This window comes from Protopterus annectens, chromosome 3.part1, assembly GCF_019279795.1.
Source record: "Protopterus annectens isolate FY-2018-M chromosome 3.part1, PAN1.0, whole genome shotgun sequence".
Lineage (NCBI taxonomy): Eukaryota > Metazoa > Chordata > Ceratodontiformes > Protopteridae > Protopterus > Protopterus annectens.
Window position 1 is genome coordinate 1,434,543,620 of NC_056732.1, and position 26,630 is coordinate 1,434,570,249.

A 26,630-nucleotide genomic window follows, 5' to 3' on the forward strand; every position below is an offset into this window, starting at 1 on the left:
GTATAAGAACAGCAAGTAATAACACATCTGATTGTGGGAAAGAAATCACAGCAGTGACAGGTGGGAAAATGTAGTGAAGGAATTATGCCTTTCTGTGTGTTTTCAGGTTGTGAGATCAATACAGTGTTTTCCATTGTTTATTTTTCATCTTTTTTTTGCCTGTAGGCTTTTCTTTTGAAGAATATTTTATTCAGCTGTGAAAATTGTAACTGGAGAGTTTGCCAGGGTAAGTTATTTTATATATGAAAATGTATTTGACAAAAAATAAAAAACGTGCTGTATCTGTGATTTCCTGTTTATTTAAAAAAAATGTTTCATCTCTTTAAATGAATAAGCTTATTGATTAAGTTCTGTGTACTTAAAGCTTATTTTCAGTTGAAAGGTTCATTATGGAACTTTACACTGTTTATATGCTGCTGCTAATGGCCACATCAAGGTATGCCTAGAAATACATTCTTAAGGTACTTGAATGTTGCACTCTGCATAAGCTGCATCTTGTATTACTCAGTAGTATTGCAGTAAAAACATGTTGTAGCACAGGGAGACATCGTTTAAACATATGGCTTTATGCTAGGGGGTAATTAGTTGTCTTGCAGTGGTCAGTTGTGTCGGGATACTGCTGCTTGTATAGAACTCATTTATTTATTTATTTGTTTGTTTTTTGAGTGTAGATATATATCAGGCATAACCTGATACAAAATGGCTGCATGAATAACTTTTCAAGAGGTGAATTGGCAGTTCAGTATATTGCTGATAGGTGGATGGGTGTGGGTGTGGATATGGGTGTGTGTGTGTGTGTGTCTGTGTCTGTGTAGCCTTCTCCTCATTGCTTGTTGGAGTAGGTGCTGGTTCTCTATGGCTTTAAATAGGATAAGGCAGATATAGACATTTATAGCAGTGCTTGCTTATTTATTTATTTAATGTATTTATTTGACTCTTGTTTACCTGGATAATCTGACTGAGCACAGGCCCATTTTCAGGGGTGGCCCAGGGGGAAAAGCTCCAGAAGATATAAAAAAGACATTGTTTGTAAACTTGTACAGTAGTAGCATAAACAGAAAAACACACATTATACAAAAGGCATATATAATGTTATACAGTTAACAAATTATGGAGCATAACGTATACATAAAAAATGTAAGAAATAAGCAACTGTTTCATGAGTAATACAATTGTAAACAAGAATTCAGATAAATGTGGCTATGTCAAATATATGTAATATGTAAAGCACTGTACATATGTAAGTACTCTGTATGTAATATGCAAAGCAGAGTAATTGTAAAATGGCTGGATATAGTATCTAGAGAGGGAGAAAGAAAGGTGATACTTATGGTGAGTTTATAGGAGAAAAAAGTTAGACATATATCAAGCAGACCGTGAACATCTACAAAGGAAAAATAGATAAAGTATGTATAAGAAAATTAATACAGCAACATGTAAACCAGGAGGATAGATAAAGACATAGGGAACTTGCAGACTTTGGATCCATCCCAGTTTGGCTTTGTCAAAGGCAGATCATGCCTCTTAAACTTGGTTGACTTTTTCGAAACAGTCACCAAGGCCATTGATGAGGATAAGGCAGTCCATACAGCCTACTTCGACCTGGCAAAGGCCTTTGACACAATACCCCACTCAGGTATCATCGAAAAACTCATCGGCTTAAATGTAAACCCATACATCACAAGATGGGTTGCAAACTGGCTAAGTGACAGAACCCACAGGGTCAAAGTTGCTGGCGCCATGTCAGACTCAAAGCCTGTCACAAGTGGTGTCCCACAGGGCTCAGTCCTGGGACCACTCTTGTTCGGCATCTACTTTTCTGAAGTACAAGCAAACACAGGAGGGTTATGGCTGACAAAGTTTGCAGATGACTGCAAACTGGCCATAGTCGAAAACACATCTGACACAGATTTCCTTCAGAAGGGCCTCACAGAAACGGATAACTGGTGCCAGAGCCATGGCCTAAAGTTAAACGCCAAGAAATGCATAGTCATACCCTTCGGGAAAAACAAGGTTACCCCTAGCTACCACATAGGTGGCAATCCACTGAGCACAGAAGAAGTCATCAGGGATCTGGGGACCCAGGTTGACAGTAACCTTTCGTTTGACACTCATGTTGCCAAAGTAGTTAGGAAAACCTTCTACATTGCCCACCTGATCATGAAAGGATTCACATCTAGATCTAGGGAGGTCATCGTCCCCTGTACTCATCACTCATTAGACCTATGATTGAGTACAATGCCCCATTCGAATGTATCTGACCCGACACCTGCAGCAGCTGGAAAGGCCCCAAAAGTTCCTCACCAAAAGGATAAAGGGTCTCAAAAATATGTCTTATGCTGCCAGACTGAAAGAACTCCAGCTCTATTCAGTCGCATACCGCTTGCTCAGAGGTGACCTGTGCCTGACATATAAGGCCATGTCAAACCCTGATTTGATGAATATGCTTCACCTCAAAAAATCTAGATCCCTCAGAACCACAAGGGCGGGAGACTTAAACCTAGACATGGTTATTAATAGAATGTGCTGGAGGGACAGATTCATCACCCAGAGACTCCCTATGCTGTGGAACAAAATCCCGGTACATGTGAGGCAGAGCACCTCGCTGGCCTTGTTCAAGAGGAATCTTGACCAATGGATGGGAGATCGCAGATATACCCCAGGGATTACTTCAGTGTCACTGCTTGACAGAGGCACAGTAAAATAATAGGCATAGTTTCTTCAAACTAATGGGGTGGCGAAAGCCACATAACTATGGGCTAGGCTTATAAATGCCCTTGGGCAGATAGCCTAGTATGAACCTATGAACCTATAGACAAGAGGGTATAATATTTAGCCAGGAGTTGTACAAGATCAGAGCCAAGAACTAAATAGATGTGACTTTAGAAGTATTTTGATCTGTGAGGACTGGCAGTGGTTAAAATGTACAGAGGGATTACGTTTCAAATCATGAAGATTCTATTAGAGAGCATCTCAAAAGTGATTAGTTTTAGTCTTGTTTTGATGGTAGCAAACAGTTTGAAGCAGAAGTGATTACATAAAAGAGGAGACTCTGAAGATTTATGATCCCACATTTTTTTGTGTTCAAGAAGTTGATGTAAGTAAATCTTTAGAGTAAAGTTTTAGGGTGAATTTCTTGACATCTCTTTGTTGAACACAAAGACTGCTGTGATCAGTGGCCAAGTCATAATAATTTGTAATATGTAGGGAGTTTTAGCAGCTCCTCTGTGACTGTTTGGCAGTGTGAGATGTTTGACAGCTTTTAAAGCTGTTTCTGATTGATGGTGCACTTTGGTTCCGACTGCCGTATATGTGGCAGTGTAAGGTATGTTACAACTTAAAGTTCTCAGTTATTTTCTATTGCAGTTTCCTATTGACGGTCTTCTGAGAGTCAGTGCAAGGTTTACTGTCTTATAAGAGCAAAGTTTATATATAACAACATTGCTGTAACAAAATTGTTATAGCTAGGTTCTTCTGTGTGAACTTGGCTAGAAGAGTTATAAGGTTACTTTTTTCACTTTTGGAGAGTAATCAGAGCTCCATGTATTATATCTGGGTTATATCCCACCTACCTTATTTTCATCTCATCTCAGTATCACTCACCATACTGCTGATCATGGACCTTCTCAGGCAGAACATGAGGTCTGTAATTCACCCAAACCTGACAATTCACAAGTTTACAGATTGGAGCATTGGATTTTGACCCCATCTTTTTGGCTCCCTATTGAAATGTTGGCACTCAAAATGCCGAGTGCTGAAAAAAAGGAGACCAAGTCCCAGAGAAGAGCGAATGTCAAAAATTGCTCTTCTCCTTAAAACGTCTTTGAATAGGTAGAAGGCAAAAATAATTACTCCAGCATTAAGGTTCTTCCCTTGGCCACCTCAACCTGCCTCCCAAATGTTCTCAGTTTAATCTCCTTCACACTTAAAACATTTTGTAAGGGAATTATTCACCTCAGGCCTCCTAGAAGGAAACCTGTTCCTCCCTGGGGCCTGAATATTGTGCTTATAAAACTCACTCTGCCACCATTTTAAATGGCAACTTCAGCTCCTGTCAAGCTTTTTCTGTCTCTCACCTTAGTTTCTGTTGTCACAGCAAGAGGACCCAATATCTGTCAGCCTGGGGAGACATGAACCGCAGATCATGCCAGAGATGGTTAGACTTGTCGCCACTTGGCTTCTGGATATTGCCAAAAAAACGTCTGTCCTCATAGTGCCTTTTATAGCCCGTGCCAAGTTGTTAAACCCTCCACCATAACAAAAATCACTCATGACTACCTAAAGGTACTGCTGCTCAATGCTAGCAGTTTAAATAAAAAAAAAACTGCATTCCCTATAAGCAGTCCTCACCCTGAAGAACGCAGACATATGTGCAGTCTCAAAAACATGGTTCAGAACCATAGAAAGCACCTCAACCTGCTGAGTCCTGAACAGCTGAAAAAAAAGAGGAGACCAAATCCCAGAGAAGAGCGAATCTCAAAAATCGCTCTTCTCCTTAAAACGTCTTTGAATAGGTAGAAGGCAAAAATAATTACTCCAGCTACAATGTCTTTCATACAGTTTGATCCCCGTCAGCTCAGGATAAAACAAAGTGAGGAGGTTTGTCAGTGTTCACAAAGGATAAGTACACTGCTAGACTGGTCCAACAGCATGACTCGTTTGAGCTGTTCCATGCCCAAATAACCTTAGGTGTGATCCCCTATTGTATCCTTGCTAGCTAGAAATCTCCTAGTATGAGTCTGGAATACCACATCTCCGACCTAAATATGATGGAATCTCTTAGCATTCAGCCTAATACCATACTTATGGGTGACTTCAACTACTCCTCCATAAACTGGGAGACATATATGACTTATAATTCATTGCAGCGAGGTTTTTGGATGCTGTTAATGCAAACACCCTGGAACAACTAGTTAGGTCACCAGCTAGAGGTAGAGATATCACAGACTTAGTTCTCACGCACATGGGGGGATGCTGCACCCTCCCATGCATTAACTCCTCCCTGGTAAAATCTGACTACAAAATGATCTCCTTTAGTATTAAAACTTACCTAGAAACCCCCCCCCCCCCGTCGTCAAACTCCAGACCTATTAACATTTTTAAGGCCAATTACCTCAGACTAAGTAACAGCTTATTAAACTTCCCAGCCCATCCAAACCCAGATGACTCTGAGGCCTACTCTGGGCTGTACACAACCAGATTCATAGCTGCATAGAGGAGGCAGTACCTGTCTGAGTCAAACTTATGATTACTGGCAAAAATAAACCACCCTGGTGGACCTGTAGCATAAATAGGCTATTCAATAAAAGGAAAAAAAATCCTCTCCAGAACCAAGAAGGAGCAGACAAAACAGTGCGGAAAGTCACTTACCAGTCTAAACAAACAAATGAGGGAGCTGGTCAAATCTGCCAAAGTAAACTGTGAGGCAGAGAGAGCCTCCCAGGTGAAAGATAACCACAAGGCTTTTTTAAATTATGTTTGTAATCTCAGGGGAAATGCTCAGCAGTGTGCCAAGTTAATCATGAATGGCAGCACTTACACCCAGCCTGAAAGTCTAGCAAACCTTCTGGGCAACAAGTTCATTTCTAACTTCCTTGCATCACCTCCTACCACACCCAAAGAAATACCTGCAACTATCCCCCTACCAGTCATTATGAGGGAACAAGTCCTTACTGCACTTGCTAAAGACAAAAATGCAGTCTCCATGAGTCCCGACAACATTCCAGGATGCTTCTTAAATAGCTAAAAACAGAACCTGTCAGGGCCACTAGAAACTCTTTAACCACAATCTCCTGATGGGCTTTGTCCCAGAAGAGTGGTGGACTGCAGCTGTTGTCCCTCTGCAGAAGGGGGGCTCATACTGACCTAGGGAGCCACAGACTCATAAGCTTGGCCAGTTTTATCTGCAAGGCCATGGAGAGAATTATCATGGACCTAATCAATAATGACATAGGAACTCTCCAAAAACTGGACCAGACCCAATTTGACTTTGTCAGAAGGAGGTCTTGCTGTTCAGTCTGGTGGACTTCTTCGAGAAAGTCACCAGGGCCATGGATGAGGATAAAACAGTACACACAGATTATCTAGACCTGGCTAAAGCTTTCTGTACAATCCCTCACTCAGGGATCATAGATATTCTTACTGAGTTAGGTATAAACCCCTGCATCATCAGATGGATAGCCAAATGGCTTACTGACAGGACACATGCTGTCCGGATAGGTTAATCCAGTTTTGATAAGAAACCTGTTATTAGTGGAGTCCCACAGGGTTCAGTGCAGGAACCCCTCCTGTTTGGTATATACTTCTCTGAAGTGAAGGCCATTGTTGTGGGGGGGGGGGCAATTGCTCACCAAGCACCAAGTTTGCTGATGACTGTAAGATAAGCTGGAAGCTATCATTAAAGCCCTAAACGATGTTGACATCCTACAGATAGGCCTAAAAATGACAAATGACTGGTTCCAAAACCATGGTTTGAGACTAAATGCTAAAAAATGTGTAATTTTACCCTTTGATAAATCAGATATCTCTCTACAAATTATAATATTGATAGCACTCCCCTAAAAGTAGACCCAGTGGTGATGAACCTAGGAACACAGATAGATAGTAACCTAACCTTTGACCACCAGGTGGCTACAGTAGTGAGGAAATCCTTCTGAGTGGCTCAACTTGTAAGTAAAAGCATGGCATCAAGATGAAAGGAAGGTCATAGTGTCATTGTACTTGGCCCTCATCAGGCCCATAATCAAGTACAGTGCTCCCTTCTGTATGTACCTAACCAGACTTTTATACCAATTGGAGTGGTCCCAGAAGTTTCTGACCAAAAAAATACAAAGCTCATCACCTGTCTTATGCAGGCTGACTAAAGGCCCTATCCCTTTACACCATCTCATATAGTTTATTAAGAGGGGGCTTATGCCTGATTTATAAGGCATTCTCTGATTCTAGGCTCGGTGAATTCTAAATTGCATTCAGCCATCCTTCAGGAATGGAGAAGGTCACACCCTTCTTCAGAAGCATCATACACTAGATCATGTAGAAATCTCATGGAACTCAAACATTGACAGGATGATGATGTTTTTGAGGACATAGATACAGCTTGGGGTTATTCAGATACCATCCACTGGAAAGGTATTGAGTACAGGTCAACTCAACACTCCCTTACAAGAATCTATACTGACTCTCCCATTGGGCTCTGGACTATTGTAACCACCTGAAACTCGAGTTCCTTTTTGACACTGGAGTTGCTTACCTTTTTGACACCAACTGTATCCTGTTCGCTTAGCTCCAGTGCCATCGAACTGAGATGAGAGTCTGAGCCAAAGCTTTAGCACTGAGCTTCGGGGGTGGGGGTGGGGGGAGTCAACACTGAGGTTTTTGGAGCAATCTTTTCCCCTCATAGCTTCGGCGCTGGATAACTTGGACTGGAGGTCAACCATGGGGCCGGTGCTCCTCAGTGTAGAGATCTCTGTCTTTTCCTTGGAGCGGAGGGTGTCTTCTGATGACAGCATTGGCTTTCGAGGCTTTTGGAATCTTCCAAAGAAATAGCCACTTCAGTCAGATTTGTTCCATCCAAACTTAATTCGCACACTGCACTTTCACCTCAACATTCTGGTTTACAGAGATAGCCGGTACCAATTGCCTCCAAGGAAGTTTGTTTTGTTAGCTCCATGTGTGACTCTGTCACATCTAACACTCCTGTAGAAGGGGTTCCCAGAAAGAGGACATGCAAACAAAAATACCTAGACTCCTCACCAGAATCTTTCACTGAAGATACTGACTTGGAAGAAACAGAGGGTTCCCTTTGCTTCCTCCCTGAAGACATCACCTTTGATGACATCCTTGAATTAATGAAGCCGTTGGTCATCTCAAGACCCTTCACCTGAAGAGTCAGTATTCTTGGAGGCTTTTTTTTTACTGGAACAACATTGTCCAGGCGTGGAAGGAACTTAATGCGGTGGAGCCCATTCCTAAAAAGGCAGACAGAATATTATCTGGGCCCATAGATCAGAAACCCACCTGTAGATGATATGGCGATGGCAGTAGCCACCAAGGAGCTATCAGAAGAAAGCTCATTTGTTCATCCTCCTAATAGAAAATCTAGGGTGACAGACAGATTTGGGAAGCAGACCTGTGCCCTCAGTTTGCTGTGCTACCCTAGCCCACCTAACATGATTCCAGGGAGACTTGACTAAGGAGAATTCTAAGTGTGTTTCAGGGGTATTGTTAGCTGCTGATAAGAGAGTGGACTGTCAGCTTTCCGCTTTTCAATCTTCTTCTAACATGGCCATGTGTTTGGTTTTGAACCCAGTGGACGATATGGCCAGAGCAGCAGGCACCAGCATCACCATGAGCTGTCACGTCTGGATGCGACTATGTGACTTTGTGGAAGGCTTCATGTTGTCCTTCATTAATGTCACCTACAATGGTTCCACCATTTGTAGACCTAAAGTTAAGGACACATGCACCAGGCGTCAACAGGATGGCAAGACTCTTTGTGCAGTGGAAGTACTTTTCTCCACAAAGAATGTTCTTTTGAAATCAGAGATCAGGGAAGAAGATGTGGTTCCACAAATTACAGAGTTCTTTCCATGACTCCCAGGGTGACAGACCTCCCCATGACAGACAGGGAGGCAATTTTAATGGGTGATGCCTAAGAGGAAGAAGCGGACACCAGTATCAAGACTTTTGAGGTCCATTTCTGAGAAAGCCTTTCAGTGCTCTTGAACAGTTGCTCAGCTGCTGTGTATGGAGGCAGTTATGGGACTTCTCTCCTTACACCCTCAGTCCTGGAAAAGGATAACATTAGATTCATGAGTGCTAAGGATAATGTACAGAAGTTCTTCATTTTCCTTTTCCCTCCCACCACAGAAAAAGAAGAAAGTCCCCAATGTTCCACCCAGACAGTGTGGGACTTAACAGCCACAGAAATTTCAAAGCTGCTGAAAAAGAGCAATCCAACTCGTCCCCCGAGACTAGTTAAAATTTGGAATCTAAGAATAATCCAACGGGTCCCCCATGACCACTTAAAATTTGGAATCTATTCCAGCTTCCTTTTAGTGCCAGAGAAAACTCACTGAAACCAATTCATAAAACTAGACAAAATTCCATATGGTCATAGTTCAGTCCATTTTGCCTCTTCATAGACAGGACAATTGAATGTTTTCTATAGATCTCCATGATGGCTACTATCATATCAAAAAAGTGAATCACTCCAGGATATTCTCTACTTCTGGCTGAGAGCCAGTCATTTTCAATTCAGAGATCTGTCATTCAGTCTCACCACAGCCTCCAGGGTGTTCATCAAAGTTATGACAGTAGTAGGGATGCACATGCACCTACTAGGGGTCCAATTCTTCCCATATCTGAATGACTGGCTCCTCACAGCCCCCACCAAGCATCTCCTACTTACACACTGGGTCCGTGTACACCATTTACTTCTGAACTTGGGAATCTCAGTAAATCTACCAAAACATCAGTTGACTCCAACTCAAGCTATTGAGTTCATAGGATTCCACCTAAACACACCTTCAGATAGTCACATTTTGTCTGACAGCCCTTCAAGTTCTGCATCATCCAAAACTACCAATGAGGCTAATGCTGCACTATTTTGATGGTTCCTCTAGCAAGAATTTTCATGAGAATTCTGCAGTAGGATTTAGCAGTACAGTGGTCTCACTCCATTCACTCTCTACATGCAAAAATGAAAATTACACAGGTCTGCAAAAAATCACATTGCTTGGTGGATAACATCTCCATCTGAGACCAAGGGCAGCCCTTTCCAGACAGATCCACCAACACCATTAGTGACCATGGTCACATCCCTTCTAGGGTGAGGGGGACATTTAGAAGAGAATATGATCCAAGGTACATGGTCGACAACAGAGACCAGTCTTCACATTAGTATCTTGGAGGTGAGGACAGCTATCCTAGTTTTGCAGGCATTTCAGGACTTACTCCCCAAAGGGTGTGATATCCATAAAGACAGACAATGTGACTGTCATATGGAGCATAAACAAACAAGGAGGAATCCATTCTTATCCCCTTTGTCAGCAAGCCATAAGGGTTTGGGAATGGGCGATGTCTTCACAGTGCTTTCTTATAGTAATGCACATCCTATATTCGTGGGCAAACTGAGCCAGGACAGTGTTAGTGCCTCACGAGTGGTCCCTCAATCCTGCAGTGACACAAACAATTTTCAGTTGCGACCTGTTTGCCTCCAATCTAAACAACAAATGCAAGCAGGTATTTTACCCTGATCTCTCCGCAGAGGGATGCTATGGTCCTCAGATGGCCCCAGGTCTACTGTCTGCCTTTCCTCCTTTGCCCCCTAGTAATGAACAAGTTCATACAGAAAGTAAGGCAGTGAAAGGTCAGCGTTATCCTTTTTGTTACTATTTGATCCTCACATTCTCGGCTCCCCTTCTTATGGCCTCTTCTAGTACATCCTCAATGGATGATGGATCACTCTTCAGATCTAGTAACTCACCCATGCACACTGCCTCTTCTGGATCAGAAATCCATGAAGCTAACTACATGGTTCCTCCAGTTTTAACAATAGCCAGAGATGCCAGGCTTCCTCCCACAGTAGTCAGTATACTTTCTGCTTCACAGAAGTTGTCTGCTAGAAAAGTTTACCACAGTAAATGGAATACATTTTCAGTTTGGGCTTACTCCAGGGGTCTAGACCCCTTTTCTGCACCAGCTCCTTCCATACTTGAATTTCTTCTATCTGATCTTTTTGACGAAAGCTCCAGTTTTGCAACTGTCCAGATTCAGTTGGCTGCCATTTCCAGTTTTCATGTTGGAATTAATGATACACTGATTGCATCCCTTAAGATCGCCAAAAGCTTTCTTAAGGGTGCATTTCTGATGAGACCTCTCATTAGAGACTGAGCATCCCCATGGGACATCACCATTTTGTTATAAGTTCTGACTCAACCTCCTTTTGAGCCTGCTAATACAGTAGATTTAAAATTCCTTACATTAAAAACAATTTTTCTAATCATAGTAACATCATCCAGAAGAATCTCATAATTACAAGCCCTCTTATCAAAAAACCCATATCTTATTTTTCACAAGGATAGGGTTTCCATTAGAACTAATGCATCCTTTATTCCCAAGGTGATATCTGATGCTAGTTTAAATCAATCCATACATCTTCTTGTGTTTTTTTTTCCACGATACTCAAACAAGGGAGAATACTTCCTACAGATGCTTGATGTACACAGGCAACTCGGATTCTATTTTCACAGGATGAAGGACTTCAGAAAAGATGATCACTTGATAATTTTCTCTGCCAGGCCAAAATTAGGAAAAGCAGTTTCTAAAGTGACCCTATCCAGATGTCTCTTGGATTGCATTTGTTTCATACGTCAAAGGAAATACTTGACTTTAGCAAGTAAGCCTAAGGTACATTTGACAAGAGCAGTTTCTACTTCTATAGCCTTTAATAGAGGATTGTCAGTTGATGATATTTGTGCAGCAGCCACATGGGCAACTGTGCACACCTTTGTGTCTCATTATAAGCTGGACACACAATCAAGATCATGTTCATCTTTTTGCTCCACTGCACTCAAGAATGTCCTTCCCTGAAACCTCAGCTCATAATTCTGTCTCACAGATTTGAATTGATGCAAATAGACAACATTAGATAGGAAAGTTATGTACTTATTTAATGTTAGATCCATGTTGTCTGATTTATGTCCGCTGTAAATTCCCTCTCTCCTACCCCCTTATAAATTGTCGCCTATGGCTTCTAGATGATTCAGTGTGATTACTCTCTGTCTGTGCACAGTCTCACTAGATTGAACTATATTTCATCAGATATTTAAGATTAGTATGTAGATTTCCCTTTATCATGATTTTTCCTTTCCCTGGATCAGATCAGTTCACAAATGTAAATACATGTGTGTGTGTGTGTGTGTGTGTGTGTGTGTGTGTGTGTGTGTGTGTGTGTGTGTGTGTGTGTGCGTGCATGCACGCATGTGTATCTATCTATATATCTATATCTATCTCTTTCTATGTATATATATATATATATATATATATATATATATGTGTATATATATATATATATATGTATATATATATATATATATATATATATATATATATATATATGTGTATATATATATATATATATATATATATATATATATGGATCTCGTACTATTGAGCAAAAGCTCAAATAACCAAATCCAAAACTACCGAGCACACTTCTGAAAAAGGGCTTTTCCACCGAAAAGGCACTTTCGCAAAAGTCTGCAAAAAAAAAAAAACACAGCAAACACGTTTAAACACGCTGCACCCCCCACACCCCCTACTTTTATATTTTCACTCCGAGATCGCACTACAGTGGGGAAAAGGGAATATTCACTTATCCCCACTGTACCACGACTTCAGCAAAAGCCATTCTATCATTATTTTAATTTCCTTGTGCTCACTTTAGCAAACGTGCATTTTCGGTGAAAATGCACTTTCGCTAAAGTGTGCTCTGTAGTTTTGGTTTGAGTTATTTGAACTTTTGCTCAATAGTACGAGACCCATATATATATATATATATATATATATATAGATATATATATATATCTGTATAGGTATATAGATATATCTGTATAGATCTATATAAGTAACTGTATATATCTATATATGGAGTTGTATAGATATATCTATGTAGATCTAAAGTTTTGCTCCTTATGGGGCAAACTCAGTCTGAGCATTTGAGGTGCAAACTAGGGATATTATGGGTAGGAGGAGTCAGAGCTCTGGAACCCATAAGTTTCAAGATCGGAGCCAAGGTCGGATCTCATCGGTACTGACAACCCACAGGTCTGAAGCAGATGAAAGTCAGACAACATGGATCTAACATTATGATAAGTACATAGCTTTCATTTAATGCACATTAATAAGGTGGTGTCTGGGGTAAGGCCCTCTGCCTATCCTTAAATTGTGCAAATTTAACCCTGCCCCTATTCCCATCCCTTCACCTTACCTAAGAAAAGCCCTTTCCATAACACTGGCATTGTTCAGAAAAAACATGTCTGATTTAGTAGTAGGGTTTTGGTTAATTTATCACAGAAGAAAATTTTTATCATCATATTTTGTCTGTCTGATCTGACACTTGGGCACCAAGCTGCTCCTTGTCTCAGATCTGGCCTTTACCTAGTGCTGTGGTGCCATGAGCTTCTGCATACTTCTCGTAATCTCCTGTGAGCTTCCCCTTCAGATCTTATATGCTGCTATAGCAAAAGGAAGCCTGTTATATTGCCAGCAGCCAAGTGCCCTTTTATTACTCTTTATCACTCCATTTTGTGTATTTTTCTTTGTTAATAGTTCAAAATTTGAACATTTTTCCCCCTTTTGATGTGTTCTCTACTTTTTTCTTTTTCCTGATTGTAATGCCTCTGTATTCAGGCACTTGCTTACTGTCTTAAAATGTGTCTATTACTTATCTGTGTATTGTATTAATAACAACAGTGTGTTTCTTTCAATATAGTTATTTGTTGTAGTTATTGCTGCTGCTGCTGTTAGACTTATCTCAGCTTTATTTGATTGTGCTTTTCTGTCTTTTATGATGGACAAAACTATTAAGAAGTATTCCAAATGTGTTCATAAGATTCCATCTCGGGATGTACACAATTTGTGTGCCCTTTGTTTAGTGCCTGAGAACTTTATTGTGCATTGTTCTCTCTGTATGGGTGTTGGTCCATGCTTTCTCATGGATAGGAAAAACAAGTTAATAATTAAGGATCTTTTTCCAGCTCACAAGGGTGAAAAGAAGAAAGATAAGGAGAGAGGCAGAGAAGGGGAATCAAAGAAGCATAGAACAGAAGACCAAGGACTCCCCTCTCTTCCCTTCTCCCAAGATACCTAGAAGGATCCTTGTCCTATGGTACCAAGGCAGACGTCTCCCCTTTTAGAAACTATTATGATTAAAATCAAAATTCCCATCCAAACTCGTCAGTAGATAACTCTACAAAGGGAGTTGTCCTATTTTCTAGGATCATTACTTATGCTTCATGTTTTCAAGCCTTCAAGGAAAAAATCTGAGGCAGATTGGGAACCTATGATGAGGGTCTTTTTGGAGACTTGGATTAATTGAGTGTTGCTAAAACATCTTATATTGGTAAATGGCTAAGATTTTCTAGTTGGCTCCACAGTTAGAACCGTGTCCCATTCAGGGCTTTTAAAACACTGGTTTTGCAATATTAGTGCGAGTCATTATCCTATGGACTTTTTTATTCCTCTGTCAAGGTGTACCTGTTGGACATTTCAGCAAGTGTGCTTTTAGATTCTCTAATTTCAGAGCAGTCTGTAGTTAAGTTTTTCTTTAAGTGGATTTTGCATCATGTCCACTTGGTTAACAGGTGGTACCTACTTGGGATGTGAACTTAGTTTTGGGGAATATTAACACGGACTCTTTTTAAATCAGTTTATGAGGCTGTCTTAAGATTTAATACAACGTAAACAGTTTTACTTATTGCTTTGACTGCTGCAAAAACAGTATCTGAGTCATTAGCTCTTATGGTGGGTCAGCCCTGTTTGGTGTTCATAAAAACAGGGTTTTCTTGAAAATATTTAAGTCAAATGTTGTTCCAGTGTCTACCTTAATTTTTGCCTTCTGTCTTCTTTATAGAACGTAAATTAAGGAGAAAGGATTAGCCATATTCTGGTTGTGCACAGACAGCTTGGATATTATCTTAACATGGCTAAATCTTTCAGGAAAGCTGAATAGCTGTTTATTTCTTATGTGAGTTACCCATGTCAAAACAGACTGTCTCCAGGTGGTTGTCTCTTGCTGTTCTTTTTGTTATTCCTGCCATAATAAGATATTTCCAGGTAGGATCAAGGTTCATTCTACCAGGGCCTTGTCTTCTTCTGTGACATTTTGGAAAATGATAGACTCAAGATGCTTTCTAGAGGCAGCTACTTGGTCCTGTGTAAATTCTTTTACAAAGCACTGTAGACCGGATTATTTTTACCAGGTCTAGATCTGACTTTGCTAAAACCATTCCCCAGGGACTCCTGGACCCTTACCCCTGCTCCTCCCAAAATTTATATGCTATGGCATTCTGCCCATATAGCTGAGGCTACTGCAGCAGTGATTTAATGGATAAATGTAGTACAGTTGTATAAACAAACGTACCATAATAGTAGATTTTTTGAATGATCACTACAGCATTATCCACTCCCTCCCTCCAACCCATTTATTCTTGTTGTCATATTGCTAGGGTGAGTGGTTGTAGCATTTACCCTTTTATCAGGATGCTGGCTTCCCTTTTCTCAGTAGGCAATAAAGTACTGAATATTTTGGTGCCCAAAGTGCTGGCTTTCTCCCTTGGGATCTCATGTAGCAGCAGTCTGGGAACATGTATGGAAGGTAGCCAAAGGCTTTTAAAGGCCTGTTATATCTTTCCAGGATATAGCCCATATAGCTAAGGCTACTGCAACAGTGATTTATTTAAACATGTATTGTTATGATAAGTTTACATAGAGAACTGTATTTTCTTCAAGTTGTTCTTGCTCTTCATAGAGACTCGCCAATGTAATCATTCAGTGATTGCAGAATAACAGAATATTATTAATGTTATAACCAGAAATGCATCTGTGTAATAACTTAATGAAGCAGTATAAAAAGCTATGTATAACTTTCTCATAGGATGGAGCAGGTAGCTTTACTGCTACATAGACCTTTACATGAAAATCTACTGATAAGCCAGGTGTGCTTACCCAGAGTTGTGCTTTCTTCTTCAGGAGTATCTATGTAATGGCCTCAGGCTAAATACCAAAAAATGCACCATCATCCCCTATGGGGAGAGTGACGTCCCCACAAATTATCACATTAATAACAACATCCTAAGCACACAATCAGTCATGAGGGATTTGGGGATCCAGGTTGATAGCAACTTGACTTTTGACCCATGTTGCTGCTATTGTATGGAAAGCTTTATACATGGCCCAACTTATAAGTAAGGGTATCTCATCCAGGGACAAGATGGTCATAATTTCCCTGTATTCTTCCCTTATAAGGCCCATTATTGAGTACAATGTCCATTTTGGCATGTACGTTGCAAAGCACATGCAGCAGCTGGAGAGACCATAGAGGTTCCTTACCAGGAGAATCCAGGGCCTTAATAATCTATCCTACACTAACAGGCTAAAAGCCTTGTTCCTCTACTCAGTTTCATACAGACTCCTCAGAGGTGACCTCTGTCTGGCATACAAAGCAATCTCAGACCCCGCCTTGATGGGACTGCTGCAAATCCGCAAGTCAAGTTCCACTCCCGTAAACCACATGCGCAACCTCAACCAGGTCTGTGACATCAACAGGACTTGCTGGCAGGACAGATTTGTGTCGCAGAGATTCCCCCATCTGTGGAACAAACTACTTCTCCACATCAAGCAGAGTACCTCATTATCCCTTTTTAAGCGCAACCTGGATAACTGGATGGGAAAAATACACCCCTGGGATTCCACCTGTGTTCCTGCTGGACTGGGGCATCGGGTGCTGACTTGGCTAAACAAGGGCTAAACTCTTGGCTAGGCTTATAAGGGCCTCAGGGCCAATAGCCTAGAAACTTCCTGTGATCCTGAGAACAGTAAATTATGATATTAAGCAATGTTGGATTTATTTTGGGAGGTGGAAGTATCTGAAATAGTTATCCTGGTCTGTAGTAGGTAGCCAAGGATGGTTGTGACATAAGGAAATAATATAATTGGTGGGTAGTTGTTATAGCAGTAGTTTAAATTATCCCTGATAAACAGTGACGTTGTAAGAAAATCCCTGTAGGATTTATAGGCTACAAGAACACACAGATTGTTTAGCAGTTTGTAAAGTGTTTAACATGCAGTAGCTAAAAAATTAAACACAAATATAGGGTTTGCTACAGTTGGCAGAAAAACCCTTTGTGTAATATATTTAATTTTTGTTACCAAAATTAGTCCCTTAGGTAGAGCATATTTTCATGGGAGATCCACTGTATTCATACTGACTAAGGGAAGTTTGGCAAGGACATGGGGCAACATTCCCTTCTCGTTATTGTTTCATGGAGGAGTGAGTGAGGATCCATTGCGGCAGATAGTGAAGGAGAGAGGGAGCGGCATCAGGCTGAAGTGGTGGAAAGTAAGCTTGCTAATATTTTGTAAACAGCAGTGTTTGAAGGTGCAGAAAAGGTTGTTACAAGTCTACAGAAGAATGGACTGTTGACCAAAACTTTACTTGATTTAGCAGCTACACTGGATTTACCCAGTCATGCTGAGTAAACATTGTGGGGAGCATTAATGGATGGAGTTGCTGCAGTGATGTGTTATTTTAGTTAATGCCAACTGTAAGTGCAATGGTTGCTCCAGCAGAGCTGCCTGATACTGACAGGCACAATCAAGTGAAGCATCTTTATTTAGCTTATGCACTTAATTTATTTAGTTTGTTAACTGAGGTAGTGATCTGATCCAGTTTGTACTAATTTCAGCCTAAAACTATAGTTTCAGATGTTGAAAAAGTAGCAGAACATTATGACAAACTGGTTAGAATACAAAATTAGTTACAGTAGACTGTTGAAAAGGTAGTACGATGTTGGCAGTTGAGAGTATCGAATATGTTAACTGGATACAGATAATATGAAGCAAAGCATCGGTATACATAGCATATACTTGTATACAGGGCAGCACAGTCTGTGGTGAAATTGAAACATATTTTCAAAAATACACATGTGCAGTGTTGCTAGTACTAAGCTGGGTTTGCAGGAGGAGGTATGCAGTAGTTAGTTGGTTGTTTGAGGTATTGGGTTAATTAGAAGTGTGTTGGCTAAGGAAAGTTGGGATTTAGGAGTAATGATGGTGAAAAGAATGGAGGAGTGGAATTTCCAGGGTGAAGATAAAAGGTGATGGAGGCAGAGAATAAATTAGCGATAGGAGCTTCACCAGATGAATTTATGTTTTAGAGAGATGACTGAAGCATGTGGAAGTAGCTGTACTTCTTATGTGGGTAATTAGTTATTAACTAAATGTACTGCTTATGGATGTGTTGTAGGGTTCCACAGAGAGAGAGACAATTCCATACTTCGGGTGTGAGGACAGAGAAGGCATGTTCAGTGAATGAGAGTGAGGTCTTTGGTTTGAATAGCATTTGGGCATTTTTGATACGGGGTATATTTGATAATCAGTTTGCTGCTGAAAGGGGAGGTGAAGTCATTTAAGAGTTATAAAGAAGGCTGAGGAAACTGCATACGTGTACCAGATTTGCTGGCTGGTTGGTGATAGATCAGGAATCCAGACACCGTGGCAAAGTCTGCTGCCTGAAGCTGATGTAATTGATTTAGAAGCTGCATCAAGATCCAGTGGTGCTTATGGTAAAGAATAAAGCTGTATTAAAGGAAATGCAGACATTTCAGACACCAGAAGTACCACAAGTCCTACTGCAAGAAAGCAGACTGTAATAATTGTAATATATAGGAATTGCACAGAAAGACTCCTGATGTTCTTTCTCACAGTAAAGCTGTAGTGCAAAAAGAACTGTCCCTAAAGGAAGATCAGAGGTCCAATCGAACTAGTCCTGTTAAATATTCTAGATGTGGAAGACTGAGTAAACCACACAGAAATATGGACTGCTTCTGAGTTAAAAATGGTTATAAGAACTGAAAGGTTTCATTGATTTTTGAATGTTTAAAAGACATTTCATTTTAAGGCAAATAGCCCATGATGTGGTTTGTATGCTGTTAATTTATATGATCAGTGTATCCTACAGAGACTAGCTCTACATATAGGTTTTTAATTTCAAAGATGGGGATGCAGTATATGAAATATATAGCTTTAATAATAATGAGGTAGCTGTGATGCTTTGCATGTCGTACTGTGTACAGTTTCTGTTAAAGAATATACATGTTAGTATGGCTAGAGCAAACCTTCTGTGCCTCTATCTTATTCATTGGTTCTCCAGACACTTTCTTCACTGGGTTGAGGTGGTGCTTAAGTTGAACTGTTTATATTGCAGATTCGTGCATATTTAAAGTTCTAAATTTCTTTTAACTCTTGATGTTCCTTGTCATTCTCTCATTTATTTGGCTTGATATTATACATGTATGTGACTTGAGCAAGTTACATAAGAAGGCATTGCTCCTGCATCCTTATTTAAAAGGCACCTTTATGCCTAGTGGACTTGTAGAGTTAATAAATTAATAAAAAAAAATCTGTGGCTAGCCATATTGTGTATTAAACAAAAAAAATTGATCTGATGATGTCCTTTTCATTCTTCCTCACTACTGGGTCTAGGATCCGATATGACCACTTTCCTTTGGACTACAGATCTGGGCCTCAAGCTCCTTCCTTTACCCACAATCCCCTAGACCACCCCTGAGCCCTCAGATCTCATTTGCCGCCATTCCATTCAGGTGGAAGATCAAGCCTCCCTTCAAGTTCATGAGCGTTAGGTGCTTATTTTTTAACTTCATGTCTGTCATTAGTGTCCCTTTTCTTATTATGGTGTAAGACCTGCTCCTCCCTGTTAGTAGTTATTTTCCATTCCTACTTTTTGCCTCGTTAGTTAACTTTTAAAAAGTGTGTGCTGTTTTTCAGTTAGAGCATGCATGTGTTAGGTAAGTAGGTTAGATGACTAGTTCTCGTTTCTTAGTGTGTGTACTGTTAAAAAGTGTGTATTAGTTTAAATTTAGTTTTCTTTCTCTAGTTCGTGTCTTAGTTGTTGCTGGCATCAGGGACCTGAATCTGTTTGCGAGTTGGTGTGTGTGTGTGTGTGTGTGTGTGTGTGTGTGTGTGTGTGTGTGTGTGTGTGTGTGTGTGTGTGTGTGTGTGTGTGAGAGATTCAGGACAGCTGAGAAACCAGATAAACTTACTGGCTTCAAAAAGTGCACTTCTTGTGGGCATACGATTCCAAATTCTGATGCCCACAAGAAGTACATGTACTGTTTGGGAACAATCCATCTGGACAGTCCTTGCTCAATATGCATTAGCTTCAATCCGAGGGCTCTCATGGACCAAAGAAACAAAATTATCCTTAAAGGGTTATTGCATGCTGGGGCTCAAACCCCCACTAAACAGGCAGTCTGTGAGCCTAGGAAGAGACACAACAGGTCTCCTTCCTCCTTCTCAGAGCTGTCCTCAGAACTGAGAAAAGTATTGGATCTGACTGTCTCAGATCTGACATCTGTTCTTCAACCCTCGGAACCTGCCTTTCCTCTGATCCATGTGTCTCTGTTCCAAATACCAACTCACCTATTTGGTCCATCCCAGCGTTAGATCCTAAAACCTCGGATCTGACAGCTAGAGGCAATACCCCAGATCAGGCTTTACAGGCAGCATCTCTGATGCTGCCACCCAAGATTTTTCAAACGCCTACCAAGCCCTCAAGACCACCCTCCACCACCTTATCTAGGTCTTCCAGAAGCTTCTCCAATCTCTATGTGGACAGGATGATGAGGAAGCTCCTTAGTGCTCAAATTTATGTGGGGGTAATTCCAGCTCCATCCCCTACCAGATCCGTAAGCTCTTCACTCAGACAGCGACTTTCTCTTTTTCCGATCCATCCACCAGTTTTGGAGCCCAAGGATTTGAGACCTCCGAGAGGCACACCATCGGATCTTAAGAAGTCCTTGACTTTGGATCCTACATCACCCTGTTCAGCTTTTTACAGTTGTCTGCAGATTAGAGCAGGTCTTGGATCCAAGAGGTCTGTGCCAGGTATGAGGGGCAGGGTTAGACTCTGATTTATTCGAATCATTCCCTCCCCCTGGATGCCTCAGCTCTAGACAACTCCGATCTGATTCTCTCCTTCTCTTCTAACTGTTTGGGGCAGACAATGTCTAAGGTCAATTTAGCTAAATGGATTACCGACTGCATTTCATTGATTTACCATGTAAAAGGTTTGTTTGCCCACCTAAAGCTCATTCGACCAGGTCCATGTCAACTGCCTTTTCCTCCAGATCTTCTATTGATGATATTTGTGCATCAGCCCCTTGGTCTGGCAGTATTGTACTTGAGGGCCTCACCATTTTGTTTTGCGCAGAAGTGGGCGTGTCGTGAATTGAATGAGAGATGCGGTGGACCCAGGCTGTGCAATAGTCTGTAAATTACGAAAAACTGGCCTGTGATGGTCCCATTCTCAAAACAATTGTTTCACTGTGCGTTGAGACAAACAGAAATAATTCAGGAAGTTTTATAAAACATCAATACTCGGCAGCTTTTACAAGTATAGCTGTATTGATCACTGTTATAAATAAGCCAGACTTCATGCTACTTTTTCAGAAGTTTTATCTATTACATTTACCTTTATATATATGTTCCGGTCCAGTCTCAAAAGAAAAAAAAAAAGTAAGTGTGTGTGTCTGTGTGTGTGTGTGTGTGTGTGTGTGTGTGTGTGTGTGTGTGTGTGTGTGTGTGTGTGTCTGTGTGTGTGTGTCTGTGTGTGTGTGTGTGTCTGTGTGTGTGTGTCTGTGTGTGTGTGTCTGTGTGTGTGTGTGTCTGTGTGTCTGTGTGTCTGTGTGTGTGTAAGCTGAAATTTAAAAGAAGTGGACATAAGAGCATAGAAAGAAAGTACCGCAGTCTTACCTAAAGCTTCCTCCTCGGGGTCACAATGTGGAACACAGTGTGCTAATAAAATAACTATTCAGAATAAGCACAGATGTAATCATTTTTTGGCGATATTGTACTTGTAAGGACTCCCCTTGTGAAAGTATTGTTTTCTTTTTACATTTGGTTGTATGTTCGGAGGGAATGCATATTCATGAATGACATATCACGGGGGTGGGTTTTGGGCGGGGCTTGTTACTGCGCATCTGGTGAGGCCCTCAAGTACAATATCGCCCTTGGTCTACTATACATACTTTTGTTATCCATTACAAGCTTGACATCATTTCCAGAAGCAGAGCTGCTTTTGCTTCCGCAGTGCTCTGTCGTATCTTTCCACGAAAGCTGCCCAAGAGTTATGTAGCTGAGGTCTCTAACCCAGTAGTGAGGAAGAGTAAAAAGGATTTAGATTTATAAGTTATGTACTTACCATAACTTGGCATCTGGGTTGTCCATTTTCATTCTTCCTCACTTCCCCCCATCCATCCCCCTTCCTTTGTTCTTGGGAGATTTCCTAGATGTATTCAGAACCCACAAGTTCTTGGTTTGAGCCTGCTCAGGTTATTAAACATCTTCTATGGTTTGTTTATTGCTATGTGAAGATAGTTTCATATATATATATATATATATATATATATATATATATATATATATACACATACACGCACACACACACACACACACACACACACACACACACACACACACACACACACACAATATAAATAAAGCAGCAAACTCGATCTGAGGGCTTGGGGAGGGTCTTGGGGATTATGGGTAAAGGGAGGAGCTTGAGGCTTGGATCTGAAGTCTAGAGGAAAGTGGCCATATTGGATCTCGCGGTCAAAGCCTAGACTCAGTAGAGAAGAATAATAATGAAATGGACAACACAGATGCCAATTTATGGTAAGTACATAACTTATAATTTCTTTTAATTATGCTTGCATTAGCTAAATGTTTATCTTAGACATGCTAGCTGTATTATTGTTTCTTGCCTGTGGCAACCTTTTACGTAGTCATTATGTGTGAAACATTGTCTGATGTAGGTGACGCTACAATGGAATAGTTTCAGGTGGCATGGTATGTGCAGGCTGCAGATACTTCACAGTTTGTGTAAGGTTCTTATACCAGCTAGCACGAACATGTATTTCCATAAGGAGCTGTCTGTTAATGTAAATAATGTACAATGAATGCACTAAAATGAACCAGCTGTATGTGTGCACATATTTGTAGTTACTGCACAACAGGACTGCAGCAGCTTGAGTTATTTGTATGATAGCCATATCCACCAGTTCTACACACACAGCCAAACTATTATCTACTTAAATGAGAAGGTAGGAGTAAAGTTGCAGCAGCCATCATGCCATGTTCTTTGTGGACTTTTGTGTATGTCCTGCCTTTAGGTGTGTGGCTGGTTGTGTTATAAATGTTTGAATAAACATGTGCAGTTCCATGCATTTCCAGTCACTTCAAGCACATGTGTGTCACAAGATATGTAGAGGGTTGCTTACCTGCTCAGCCCCTTGGTCTCCACCAAGGGACTTGCAGGTTGTTCTTTATAACTCACTCCATCCCTAAGGAAAAGAGAACTGAGGTCATCTACTGTGTACTTTTACCACAGTATTATACATTATACACTTTGGAAGCTCAATATACACATGGGTATTTATTTAATCCATTGCAACATCATTTCACATATTGGACATATACAATATATTTAATGACAATGTTATTTTTATCCAGGGGTTTTTATACATATACACACACAAATATTTCCCACGTATTTTTAACATATGCATTACATTATATATATACATATATGCATATGCATGTTTATAGATACATTAAAATATATTTTATATATTTACGTAATTACATACATATACACATATTTTATATATATATTTTTTGTAATATTTACACCATTGCGAATAAATATACAAGTGTATACACACTTACATGAAATTCAATGTTTTTAAACAACGTTTCAGTGTTTCAATTGCGATGTCCTTTTAAGGCTGTTTGTTTATTTGCCTCTTTATCTCGTTAATTTCACAATTAGCGACTTAATGGAATAATCAATGTAATTAAAGCGGATATATAAGGATTTAATTTTGGATGTTACATTGTTCTGAAGAAGTCCGAGAAGTCGGACGAAACCTAGGTCGACGCATTGTGCTTTTTGTTTGTACTATTAAAGATACTCATTGATTTTACAGTATCTTGGAGCGTTTATTGGCCTTACAGCAAGTCAACAGTTTTGTGGATTATAGACATTTATTTTGTGGATACAGCACTTCCGCCTGGATTTGTGCCTTCTCTCCTCCAGTTATTTGTGTTGGTGATATTTGGTTCCTGGTGCAGTTCCGTGGTGTTTTAGTTATGGAGGATGGTAGCGGTGTGATCGAGGTGGGCGTGCTGTTAAGAGAAATGAATGAGCAGCTAAAGCTTCACACTGCTCTTATTCACCAACTCATGTCTAATTCTAATTCTAATGTGGAGAATACACCTACGGATAGTTTGGGTCTACCGCTTACCCAAGCTTCTCCACCGTCTTCTATTTCAGTCCCGATTGGCACCGGTGCTTCTGTTACGAGTGGCGCCGGCAACACGGATGAACAACGACACAACCGGGTTAGATTTCACGACCGAGCACAGCCGGTTGACATTACAACTTGGAAGTCTAATAATTATTCTTTTAATTCATCAAAGATCCCTGGAGCAACAAATACCCACATGGCGAAAGGTAACTTGAAAGAGTTACTAAAACAATTTGAAGTTAAACTTTTTAGGTTGAAGCGTACGCAAATGGAAAATGGGTACTTGCGTAAGAATATTGAATTAAGGCAAGTACCCAAGGGACTTAGACTTTGGAGGTACCCTAATGGTTGTGAGGGTGAACCTGACATGCTCAAAGAGTTACACGAACTTTTCAACAACACTGGCTTAGCCCTGTTGGAAATAATGATTAAATTTAATGATAAAAAAATGGAATCCTTACTATTAGACATTGAAGAGCTTAATAGCAACATTAGTCAAGACCTTTTGTTTGATCATTATTATACTAATTACGTCAACATTATCAATGATGTTGAACGTAGTTGTGACATTTTGTATGATAAAAAACAAAGTAAAATTAAAAGGGACTCCAAGATTTATGCATCTGGGATGGTTTACCCTAAATCACAACGTTTGAATCGCGAACACACCAAAACGGCAGAGAGGATTGGTCGGCTGGATGCATTAGATGACATCACTTCCCCTCCTCAGACGGCTACGCACGCACAACACCAAGACGGCAGTCCGAGTTACACTGATGGTCCCAGAAGATCTAAGAGACTTAGGGGTCAACATTCTTTCGATGAAAACGAGGATTTTGAGAATACAGGTGCTCGTCCAAGGAGAGATGCGGATCATTATAGGAAAGTGAACTTTCAAAAAAACGCGTGGGGGACACGCAAGTAGCCGATGGCGTCCTCCACAGTATGGTACTTGGTAAGCAACCTGACTTTTCCTTAACCGCCCACAATACAGCTTTGACTTTTAGTTACGGTTTTTCTGATGTGGATAATTTAAACAGTGTTGCCCCTACTTTACATAATGACTTTGCATATACAGGGGAGGCTTCACACACATGTAATTCAGACGACAGCACGTTGTGTGGTGATTTTTTAGACAAGAACAACACTTTCCCACGTGAGTCTACTGAGGGCACGTTTGCCCAAAATTTGAGTGACATTAATCCAAGGAGTGTGTCGGACAACACGGATAGTATTAATTCACTTTGTGAATTATCAGTACACGAATATGATGGACAATTATCCCCATGTAATACCAGTGTTATTAATTACAACGTGTGTGATATATGTAGAGATTTGACGGGTGTAGTTTACGTAGATTCTGCAGCAAATCTTAATAACCACACTTCAATTGACAACATTCACAATTTTGAAGGGGAATGTGCATTGTTTTCCAAACCTAATGTAGTGGAGAATGACAAGGGGGACTTCAAATTATATAACTATACACAGCAGAGATTTGATACAGAGAGTGTAAAGTTGATTTCTAAAGGGTTTAGTTTCGTCCCATGTAGAAGAGGAAATATTGTGAACACAATTATAGACCTGAAATTATTCACTAGAAAGTTAAATCTAAAAATGTTGTATAACAACAATCCATGGGACATAAATACATCTAACGAACCCTGTCTATCCAAACCAAGCACCTTTAATCCCCCCAATCATGAAAAAGTGGCCTTTTTTGAGAAAGTCACGGAAAACGATATTAGGGACCTGTTTAAGAAACACAACAGCAAACAAGTCAATCACAATATGACTAAGAGGGAGGAAGGTACGCTAAAAAACATTTTATCCACTAAAAGTATCAGAATCATGAAACCTGATAAGGGCAGTGGAGTAGTCATTGTTGACCACCACGATTATGTAAGTTACATGAACGCACTGTTAACAAGTGATACATATGAGGAAATTAGTAGGAACGAAATTAATATAGCCCACAAAAGAATAGACACAACACTTTATGATATGTTGCACCAAGGTGAGTTAGACGAACAGGACTGGCGTTTTTTACACAACGAATACCCAGTTATAAGTGGGATTTTTGGCATCCCCAAAATACACAAGGGTCTGGACAACTTACAATTCAGAGCAATTGTAGATGGTAAACGCAGCAAAACTCACTTTATTAGTCAATACTTAGATCATTACTTAAAACCTGGTATAGAATATTTTGACCACATACTTAAAGATTCGTGGGATTTTTTATCCAAAATTAACATGATTATATTTAACCATGGGGACACTTTTATCACATTGGATGTTTGTAACTTATTTACAGTCATCCCCCACGACCAAGGTTTGGAATGGTTGGAGGAACAGTTATTTTACACCAACTTATATGACCAAAATAAAATTAATGTACTTACCAAGCTTATGGGAGTTGTTTTAAACAACAATTTTATTTACTTTGAGGGCGCCTATTTTAAACAAAAGAGTGGGGTGGCCATGGGGGCAGCTTGCGCCCCCAATTTTGCAAAC

General features: G+C 40.3%; 1 protein-coding gene across 2 annotated transcripts in view; it reads left to right on the forward strand.

The window, feature by feature from the left end:
- Window positions 1–26,630, forward strand: part of MINDY3 (MINDY lysine 48 deubiquitinase 3) — a 2,129,565-nt gene that overhangs the window by 374,532 nt on the left and 1,728,403 nt on the right. For both annotated transcript variants that reach the window (XM_044067502.1, XM_044067503.1), the window contains exon 3: window positions 166–226. In XM_044067502.1, coding sequence (XP_043923437.1) covers window positions 166–226 — 61 coding nt within the window. The remainder of the gene's footprint in view (window positions 1–165; window positions 227–26,630) is intronic.